The 10972-nt window shown below is 43.0% G+C and overlaps 1 protein-coding gene across 2 annotated transcripts; it reads left to right on the forward strand.

The window, feature by feature from the left end:
• The first annotated feature begins 90 nt into the window (after positions 1 to 90).
• pdcd10a (programmed cell death 10a) lies at positions 91 to 10524 on the forward strand. Of its 2 annotated transcripts, none has more exons than XM_035385364.1 (8): positions 91 to 246; positions 2823 to 3009; positions 4811 to 4864; positions 5442 to 5559; positions 7839 to 7965; positions 8275 to 8353; positions 8495 to 8577; positions 10035 to 10524. In XM_035385364.1, the coding sequence occupies exons 2-8, from the start codon at positions 2920 to 2922 to the stop codon at positions 10114 to 10116; spliced, it is 633 nt and encodes a 210-aa protein (XP_035241255.1). In that variant the 5' UTR covers positions 91 to 246; positions 2823 to 2919; the 3' UTR covers positions 10117 to 10524. The 2 variants fall into 2 exon arrangements, with proteins under 2 accessions (XP_035241255.1, XP_035241254.1); XM_035385363.1 differs by having other exon boundaries at positions 94 to 242.
• The last annotated feature ends 448 nt before the right edge of the window (positions 10525 to 10972 follow it).

Consider the following 10972-nt stretch of genomic DNA (forward strand, 5'->3'; position numbering starts at 1 on the left):
TTCTGATTGAATGTGTTCCTATGCTCATGCTATTGTGACAGAAGATCAAAAAACTACATTTCCTCCTACTGATACACAGTGGCAGGGACTCCTGTGTGGTGCCAGTTGATTGGTTTGTGCGCGGAAGACGTTACCCCTGCCTGGTCTCTGTTCATGCAGAAAACTTCCGTCTTCGGTTAAAAAGGAAAACACGTAACGTACTGAGGAGTTGTTGGTCTTACATTGAAGACCCGAAGGAGCCGGTAGGTATGGAACGACTAGTTTCAATTGTAATCACATGTTCGTTCAACAACGCTGGTTGTAGTTTTCTCGAGTTTTGCAGAGTAATCCAGTTCATCACGCTAATGGATTAGCAAACCAGCCAGCTAGCTAGCTATCATGCATATTCGAGTTAGCTAGCTAGCGACGTTCAATCGAGGTTACTGGCTGGACGATTCATAAGTACATTTACGCCAAAAACATAAAAACATTTACTGCCTGATTAACAATATTGGTCCACTTGAACTGGAGCTAAATTTCAAAGTTGTAAATCAGAGGATAAGATTTCGGGGAAAGGGGCCCCGAGTTCGGCCTATGCTTGGTCGTAGACAGTTGTCAGTGTATTCCGGAACTTGGCTAGCTACTACTACTAGCTTTCTAACGTTAAGTAGCTGAATGTAACATAAGCCTTGCCAATAAACTGAATAATCTACAGATGCCTTGTAGAGAGCTGCCATGCAAGCAATCCTAGCTACAAACCTGAGGTCTCGATTTTGGGGTAGGCTAGTTAGCTATGCATTTAGAAGTATCTACAATCAAAGTAGCCAGATGTAGCTTGCTGACACTAACTAGCTGAAACTTAGTTTATAACTAACGTTGACTAACGATATCTGTTTAATGGTTTACAAACTCTGACATTGGCAGAACGTGTGCACTATTTTACTGTAAGGTTTAATGTAAGGTACTGACCAATTAATGTAAGGTTGTGATAAATTACTGAGCTAGCAGCCTTTTATCGTATTATTTTTGAAGATCAGTTGCTGCTTTGCGACAAATAACTTGGTTGGCACATCTTCCGAAGTAAACCAACTCGGCATGTTCCCGGTCTTTCACCCCCAGCACACTCTAGAAAAAGATAGTTTTGCTTGCTGTCTACGTAGTTCCTCATCGTTATGCAATTATTTATTAATTTAGTTAACCAACAAATGTCATGTCCGTCCCGGTATTGCCCATTATACAGTCAGTGTAGCGTTGTGTGTGTTTTTACTGTGATTTTCTTTTATTTACCTACGAGACTGGTTTTTGTTTCTCAGATTTCTTGTCATATGCAGCCAGTTAAATTCATTTTTCTCGCTAACGCCTTTCTGTTTTTCCATGTCGTACATGGCTATAAAATGTTTACATTCCCAAAGCTGCCCTGCTCTGTTTGTGGTTGAGTTAGCTAAACGTTTCAATTTGGCAGGGCAATGTTACATTGGTACGTGTAGTGGTATGGAGGTTTGTTCCGCATTCATTCACATTTATGGTTTCATAGGTGAGTGCACACTCGAATCCAGGAGCCTTGCACTGGAGAAATGCACTAAACGCATCATCTGGGATATTGTAACTTCATTCAGTTGCTTGTCAGCTGTATTTTTTGAAAGCATGGCCAATGCTAGCTAGGGAGTGATAACTTGAGAGTGCCTCTGGTTTTAAAAATTTGATTTAACTCCCAGCCATAAACCACTTAATTTAACATTGCAGTAGAGCAGGCTGTGGCTGCTTAAAATAATGGCTAATGAAACAGTGTGGTTTTTACGCTGTGACAAGCAGGTAGTTTAGAACATTATTTTAATGAATGATGAACCCCCCCCAAGAGCCTCTTTGGGCTAAAGTCCTAAGTCATTTAATCAGCTTTAAGACTGCTTTGTTTAAAACGCCAGGCAGACAAGCATCAGAAGACTCTCTCTTCCAACAGTTTGATTTCTCAAATCTGCAAAATATGGAACATAGTGCATTTTTTAAAATTCTGGTGGGGGTAATTTTTACCTTTAGCGAGGTGGCTGATTCATAGGCGTTGTGCTAAATCATTCTTCAAGAATCTCAGGTTATCCAGTGCTCAAGGCCAAATTTTACAGCGACAGTTATGTAACTCAAGCTATAAAATCAACTGCATGAAGTTGAGGGCATGTTTGTAGATGCTGTCAGTCAGATAAAACTGAATAACTGCTTGAAATTCTGGGCTTTTTTTCTTAAAATACCTGATGTCACAATTTGCCATAGTATTGCGAGTGCATGTTCTTGACCCTTCCCAAGGGCAGATGCCCTAATCAGTGCACAGGACTGCTTGTTCAGTTTTGGGCCAGTCTCTTATCTTGAGGATCCTAGTGACATGCAATAGAAAAGAATGTCATAGATTCAAGTCCATTTTATTGAAAATATAGTGGATGGACTGTCTGTCTGAAACAATTCAAGTCACTAATGATATAATTACGGCACTGTACCTCCGAGAATTTAAATAAAGGTTCTGACTGAATTACGAAACAATATTATTTAATGTACTCAGATGCTCAAGTATACTTTTTCATGCCTCAAGAGCGTGTCACAAGCTGTTCAGTGAGACTGTGTTGAAGGGTGTTTGTTCTCATTGCATGGCTAAATTCTTTAAGGTGGCATATTGACTTTTAAAGGGTTCTTTGCAATCAACAGTGATGATGATCAAATAAAAGTGTGAATGGGTATTCATAAACTTGTCTTTAGTGGATTTTTTGGTCAGTGATGACAAGAACAGACAAGACAAATGGAGAGACTCATATCTTGCCTTGGGTAGAATGTCTTTTCCAATATCTTGTCTTTCTTTGCAGTGGTTTGCTGGGCTGTTCCTTGGTGCTAATCTGCTGTGGATGAAGAGGATCTTGCCTCTGCGGCACCTTCTCACCGAAAGTGGGCCTTCCAACGAGGATGACAATGGAAGAGATGAAGAATGAAGCTGAGACAACCTCGATGGTTTCCATGACGCTCTACGCTGTTATGTACCCAGTTTTCAACGAGGTATGGCAGGTGGCAGGTGGGAGAGGGGAATATTATGGTCTGCAGGGGCTTGCAAGCTACATGGCAGCAGTAAAGCATGCCCTGCTCTCTGTGCTTTTCCAACTTAGAGGATATTGAGAATATGATTCAATGCAAACAGTGTAATATAGACACTTGTCATAACCAGAACTTATGAAATGGCATCATTTTAAATTTGGCGCATACATGAACAATTTCTTAACCTAGCTCATATGTGTTTTTTTTTTCATCTTTTGACTATTTCTGCAACTCAGGTCTGTCTGTCTAACGTGATGTCAGCCAGCATTTCTTACCACACTGCAGTTTGCAAGTTAGGGTCGCGCAGACATGAGTCTGAGGAAGACCGCTAATATGCAGCTTAACAAGCAACCATGTGGGTGCCCAGTTTACTAGCAGGGGCTGCTGGTGTGCAGTGAGATGCCATCATCCCGACCGACCAAAACCGATATAGCCCTGGGCGACACGTGAACCAATCGTGCATCGCTCTGCGGGGCTGCCAGAAACAGTTGCCCTGGCACAGTCCGGACGGCAGGGGCCCATGTACGTACTATAACGGCGCTTCAACAGGATGACCCGCCCGTCAGCTCTCCCATTATACCTTACAAAAGAAAAGCAGAATTTTCAGCCTGTTTTCACAGCAGACTCTGCGGTGCTGTGCGCTATGCCGTCCTGTAGGGGTCACTCTTGAGCTGCGTGGGAGACTTGGCAGTCTCTATCTCCTCTCCCATTGCGTGGCAATAAATGCACGAGTGTTCCTTAATGTGACAAGGAAAGTGCTGCTAGTGTTTGGCGAGGCACCTGGGTGGGTGAATCGGCTTATTTGGGGCAGGGGGGAAGAGATGAGCACGGAGCTGGCGAGGGAGCTGTGTGGGCAGGGATGGCGGCACGCACACAGTCCCTGCGAGCTCCGTGGAATTAGCGAAAATAACTCTAACAGCGATGATAATGAGTTGACAAGTCCCAGCGTGCGCGCTCGGAGTGGGAGCCGCGTGCGATAATTGCTCTGCCCAGCGCCGCTGTCTTTATAATGCAAATGAAGCGGCCTTCCACTTTGATCAAGGGAGACCGGCGTTTCTGCTGCACAACAACGAGCTAATCCAGGTATTAGAGTCTCCTTACGCATCACCCCACACACTTTCACCCTCCTCACATACAGGCACGCGCGGCGCACTTTGAAGACTCAGAGTGTGTAAACAAGCATTAATCTTCCATTTTTATGGTCACGGTTAATATAAGGCGCCGGATTGTCCATCACTGCCTGCGTAGTGATTGGGCTTCGTGGCCAGGGTGGGCGTGGCTGTGTGCAGGATGGTTGAAGGCCACCTTTTGAGGTCTGTCTGTTTTCATATTGGCGAATGGCCCATTTATCATTCAGCCACACTCTGCCCCAGAGTCTAATGAGAATTAAGAGCTCCGCTAATTAGGGGAAGCTTTGGCCTCCACAGGATGTTTTTTTTGTATATATTAAATTTGCTTGTAGTAGTGTCAGTATCCCTGTCATAGAGTGTGTATGTGTGGTGTGTGTGCGTGTGCGCGTGTGTGCATGCTTGGGTGTGAGAGAGATGTCTTTTGTAACATAAGTGTCCATAAGTTAAGCATTGGCTGTTCCAGTCAGTGAAGAGAAAAATGATGACTTTGGCCATGAACATCAGCACTGGATTTGGCATCGGAGGCACACAAAAAGGACGTTATATCTATAATCAAAGATTTTTTTGGGTTTAAAATTATTACTTGTTTAAAAACAACTTTTTGTAAAAACATTTTTATTTGTGTTTGTGTGCAGCTGGAGAGAGTGAACCTGTCAGCAGCACAGACGCTGAGAGCAGCCTTTATCAAGGTAGGGGTGCAACCTACATGCTTTCCTTGGGTCAAAGAGGGCACCAGTGTCCTAGCAGATGCACAATAACACAATCCTACTGTCGAACTTCAGTTACTACTGGGAGGGAGGGGGGCCATTTACTAGAGTAAACAAGTACATTCCTGCAGATTCTTAAAAAATAAAAAAGGTAGTCAGAAAATGATTTTTTTTTGTCATCTTTTAAAAATAATTTCTATAGTAATGGGTCATAGCGTCTATAGCCAACGTGTTGCGATGACCCCAGCTGGTCTGCAGTCTTGCCTAGGGCGGCAGAAAGCCAGGTAACGGTTGAAAACAAGCTTTTATCCTGCCAAACACTGTTGTCATGTGCGATATCCTGCATCGGTGAACATGCCCTGCAATGCCGTCAAGCAGATCAGCAGCTGTAAAACGGGCTTTTGGCACGATAAACAAATAAATAAATATAAGAGTGCTTATGTAAATTAAAGGACAGGTCAGCTTGTTTTGAGAAAGCAGTTCAATGTCCCGGCCCTAGTTACTACTGTAGGGGGGATTAAGATGAAGGGACCTGTAACTGGCTCCTCCCCCTGGCCAGGCAGAAAAGGAGAACCCAGGCCTAACCCAGGACATCATCATGAAGATCCTGGAGAAGAAGAACGTGGAGGTGAACTTCACCGAGTCCCTCCTTCGCATGGCTGCTGACGACGTGGAGGGTGAGGCTGATGCGGGGGGGGGTGGGGTGGGGGGCGGGTGGGGGCCGAGGGCGTACTCTCGTCTCGCTGTCTATTAGACATTTATCTTTCGCTTCGCGGCACCTGCTTGTTTTTATTAATTGAGCTCAAGTGCACGCCTCTGGTATAAATCAGATAATGGTCTTTACTTTGTAGACAGTTTGAAACGCCTCTTCCTCCCAGCCACCATATTAAAAAAAAAAAAATCTCTCTAATTAAAAGTTCTGTCGTCCAGCCTTCACGGTGCTGTGGGGAACGTTTATAAGCAGTCCTGCTTCAAACCTGGCATGGGATTCTGCTGCAGATTGAGGGAGGGAGAGAGCAAAACCTTCAGTGAAGTGGTTTTCACCCTAAATACTGATCCGGAATGTTCCACGTGTCATTGAGTGTGCTGCAGTGCAGTTGGAGATGAGGAGAGATGATTGTGTTTCATAACTGTGAGAAGCAAAATCCATTATGGAAATCTGGTGAAAGCCTGGCCCCTTGAATTGGTGATGCGCCCCGAAGACGCTGTTGGTGTGGAGCGAGGCGGTGCTAGCGCTGTACCCTGTTTCCTGACCGAGGGCGTGTGCGGGAGCCCACCGTGTGTGCGGGAGCCTACCTGCTGCGTTAAGCACAAACCCTACGCAGGCAATCCCGCTCATAGATGGTGCTGTTTCATCACAAATGACAGAATAAGGGACTGATCCAAGATAATTTTTTTCTTCAAATTTGCACCTTTTTCCTTTTTTTTTCAAATGTGCTGCATTTTCTTGCACGCAATGTTCAGATTTACGCTCGTAATGAATTCATATGCACACAGTTGTATTAGCGGAATCGCTTGCATATGACATCTAAATGTACCTCGAGCAGTAATCCAGAGCTGTCCTTCCTCCTTAATCCGAGTCCCTTCTGCAGTAATCCTGCGGCAGGCGGTCAGGGAGGTGTGAGTGACGGCCAGGAGCGGACGTGCGTGTAGAGGAGGCTGGCTATCATTTATACCTGTTCAGTTACGGGATTTTACGCTTTTATGCTTTTCTTCCTGGAGCCTGTTATGTGTGTGTTCATATTGTGGTTATTGATTAGCATATTTCATGTGTTTTAGTGCTTTTGAGATAAATCTTGTGTATAGGATGTGTATATATTCACGGGTCAGGAAATGTTCTTTATGAGGTCTGGCAGTATTGGACATATAAATTAGGGGCATGTATGTTCTACGTTGTAAGCTACTCTGGAGCTGAGCTTCTGTAAATTATTGTATTGTCATGAAAGACCTCTGCCTGTCAATGGAATGCTCAAATTCTGGGAAATGTCACGTTTCTGCTCAGGGTCAAGCAAGGGTGCTAAGTAATGGTTGAAGAAGGGAGCAGACCTCTCTGGTGCTACTAATCAAGTGTGGATCGAGAGCGGGGCTCCCAAAACTTTTCAGGCCCCAAGACTCATTTAATGAGCCCGCACACTACCTGTAGCCCACCTGTTATCAAATGTATATGTCAGACATGTGGACTGTTTGTTTGCTATAAGCTGTGTTGTAGACAGCATGTGAACTAGCCAGTGCAGTGTTTTGTTTAGAGTGAGATTGTCCAGTGATAGGCTGTTTAGTGTTTTGTCATAGCCCGCATCCAGCATGTTCTTAAGGACAAACAGTGTTGGTGCCTGTGTCTTAGAAGAATGTGTGCTGTTCTAGCCCTGCCTTTGTTCTCAGTGAACTGCAGCGTGTGGTAAATGGTCGAGGTTGTGTTTAGCTTCTGTTTAGGTCCTGTGTATTATGAGGACCGAAGCAGACTTAGGCCCATACGTAGTGTTCTCGGTCGGGTGATGGGCCCCTGCAGGCTGCTTTTCTGTAGGGGGGTCCAGTTTTTCAATAAGTGTGTAAACCTGATTAGACAGGATTATGTCAGTTATCATGCGGACTCTGCATGTGCATTTTTAATATGTGTTCGCTCTATATGTTTGGTAATGAGCACTCTCAGAACTAGGAAATTTAATTAGTTCTTTTTCCCCAAGTCAATGTTAATTAGATGGCTCAGGTGCTAATTTGTAATTTAGGCTTATTTTTATTTTATTATTTTTTAATTTGTAGTTTATTTTTACTCATGTGGAAACGTACGGTAACCGTGCAATATCTTCTGAATATATCAAAATTAATATTCCCTAATTACCCTAATAACATGGAAGAATGGGGAAATCGTTTCCTTCTTCATATTGATGGTTTAGGAAGGGGTTTTTAACCTGTTTCCATGGTGACTGACACGGTGCCTGTCTCCTGGGCATCCCTGCAGAGTACATGATTGACAGACCGGAGCAGGAGTTCCAGGACCTGAACGAGAAGGCACGTGCGCTAAAACAGATTCTGAGTAAAATTCCAGACGAGATCAACGACAGAGTGCGCTTTCTGCAGACCATCAAGTGAGTGACACGCGTGCGCACACACACACACAGACACACACACGCACACATAACTGGCAAAATGTATTATTCATTTGTTAGTTCCACATATACAGCTGGTGAGGTTTCATGTTCATTTATGTGTAAGTTTTATGTCGGTGTTTTTTTGTTTGTTCTGTTTGCTGTATTGCTTGTATCATTTTTCTTAGTAACTTAAATGTTCTGCAACACTTTTTTTTCAGCTTGAAAGTACTGTACTGCTGTGGATTGGGAGTATTACAGACAGGCTGGTTGCCTGTTGGTGAATGATGTTTTAATTGGTATCCACAGAGACATCGCGAGTGCCATAAAGGAGCTACTGGACACAGTCAACAACGTGTTTAAGAAATATCAGTATCAGAACCGGAGGGTGAGTGCCACGCACCGACACGCCTCTTAGTCTCTGTCTCCATTTTTTGTTTACGCTGGGTAGTTAGGTTGAGTGGGTTCTGCCCGTGCGACATCATCGTGCCTCTATCATCGTGAAAGGAAACCAACTTTGTCTTTCCAGGCACTCGAACACCAAAAGAAAGAATTTGTGAAGTACTCCAAAAGCTTCAGCGACACCCTCAAAACATACTTCAAAGATGGAAAGTAAGAAAGCGCGCCTCATCGCAGAACCTCCATCCGCGTTGCGCTTTTGATTAAGTGCTGCACCTACACAGTGATTCTCTCAGTCCTGTTTCAGCGGGGCCCGAGCACCGGCTTTTGTCCTAACCGACTTCAAGTAATGAGGTTTCAGATATTCATTGAATTCTGATTTGTTTTTCACATCTCTTTGATTATTTTACAGGAGTCCTTTGTGCAAAAAGTCCTATTGAGGTGTGAAGTCGATATTTTTCTTCAGCTTTCTTTTCTCATTTTTTCCCTCCGGCAGCAAATTGATAATATAAATTAGTATTCACTTTAATTAAGATTAATTCATTTTACATTAATTGTTTTAGGGCTTAGAACTAATAATTGAGCAACCAATTAAGCTTACTTGAAGGATGCCCAATTTTTCATTAAAGGCCTATATTAACAAAATTGAATTTGAAGAAATGCTCTGACACACAAATGCACCTCCAAATCTACATTTCCCGACCTTAACATTCAGAGCAGACGGCTGTCGTATATAGATGGGAAATCCAGATCAAGATGCGTCTGTTCTCTCGCTTAAATGGATTCGGGGTGTGTTCACCTGTACACCTAGAATATGAATGGGCTTGCTGGTTAGAAATGCAGAAGGCAGCCTAAATTTCAAAGGCTGTTTTCTATTTGGATTCTGGACAGGAAGTGCTCCCATATGCATGGAGATCAACAGCTCTGTAAATAGACTCCTTGCCCTAAAGTCGCCCAACTTGTTCATGGACTTACATTTAGAGCAGGTGCTGTACGGATGCACAAGGTCATGTTCTCTGTGGGCTTGCTGAGATTCATCATACTCACATTTTTGAGTTTTGATTGTCATTCAAATTAGGGATTTCTTAGACCGCATTTTCAGTCAAGATTACTTTTGCCATTTCTCTGCAGGATCCTTTGACTGTGCTTTCTTTAGCCTCACATGGCTGCTTGAATCCACTCCAAAGAAGTCGAATCCGACGCTATACACTGCTGAAGTAGTATCACCTGAAATAATTATGGTTCAACAATGCAGGGCATAGACATTTCCTGTGGATTTTTGCATTTGAATCCATAAAACAACTTACCTCTGCTATGAGAGGGAATCATTCCCTCCTTATGTCAAGGCGACCTTAGAGAAATATGAATGAAAGGCGATATGCACAAGGGGCTCCGCTGTTGGTGAAAAGGACCAGCATTGGTGAGAGACGGTTCTACACCGCAGGCTGGCACAAACACTTATGAAGTGCCTTTCATGTGTTTAATTATGACATTTTAGCGGTAGTTCCAGAGGGAAGTTCATTCAGACACACAAAGCAGAGACTCCTGTGCTTAGCAGGCCTCCACACACTGTGGGTGTTTGAGAGGGATCAGTGCCTCAGGTTTCTGCACGTTCCAGACTCTCGGCCGACTGCTCATCTCCCTGTCTTTGTCTCCCGTTCTGTTCACAGGGCAATAAACGTCTTCATCAGCGCCAACAGGCTGATTCACCAAACCAACTTAATACTGCAGACCTTCAAAACTGTAGCCTAGGAGCTCCTGTTCTTAGAGGTGTGATTTATTTTTTTTAATGTGGGGTAGGATAACCTTTATGTAAAATGTACATTTTTTTTTTTTTTTTTTTTCTTTTTTGACTGTATAATTTATGAGTCTTGCTTCACGGGGCTTCTATTCCTTTTGCTTCTAGCTTCTCAATCATGATTTCACCACAAAAAGATTCCTGCGTCACCTCTTGCTGTCACTATCATTCTATCCGAAAGAAAGCCAAAAGATTTCTGCGCCTTAAAATGTCATGTAACATCCCTTATATGAAGTGTAAATATTGGTATTCTGTTTCAGACATTCTAACTTGAAGAATAAGAAATGCAAGTTATGTATTTAAACAGATATTTGGTGGCAAATGTTCAAATAAATAGTTTACATATGTTGGAAAATTTTGAAGTCATTTCAGTGTGGTTTAATGATCCTCTTATTTTGTGACTTGTTTGTCAGCAGTGAAGGTGTGCGTGTGTGTGTGTGTGTGTGAGAGAGAGAGAGAGAGACATAGACAGGGACAAAGAGAGTGTGAGAGTGAGTCTTGTGTGGAAGAGATGGAGAGATATGTTCACAATGTTAGAATATTATTTTAATACTAGTGCTATAAATCCTCTTAATCAGTAAAATATAAATTGTGTTTTCACTGGTTACTTTCTATAAAAAGGACACGTTGTGACACCAGTTACAACATGGCATTATCACAGAATTCTGCAGCAAAATAAAAATTGCGGTGATTCAGTGAAGATGGACATTAGTTTTTCAATCTGTATAAATGGGTTTCAGTTTTCATTTTTGATCAGCACATTTCAATAGGAATGTGTGTGTTTATTTATTTTTTGTGTCACTTCTCAAT

This window comes from Anguilla anguilla, chromosome 12 (assembly GCF_013347855.1).
Source record: "Anguilla anguilla isolate fAngAng1 chromosome 12, fAngAng1.pri, whole genome shotgun sequence".
Classification (NCBI taxonomy): Eukaryota; Metazoa; Chordata; class Actinopteri; order Anguilliformes; family Anguillidae; genus Anguilla; species Anguilla anguilla.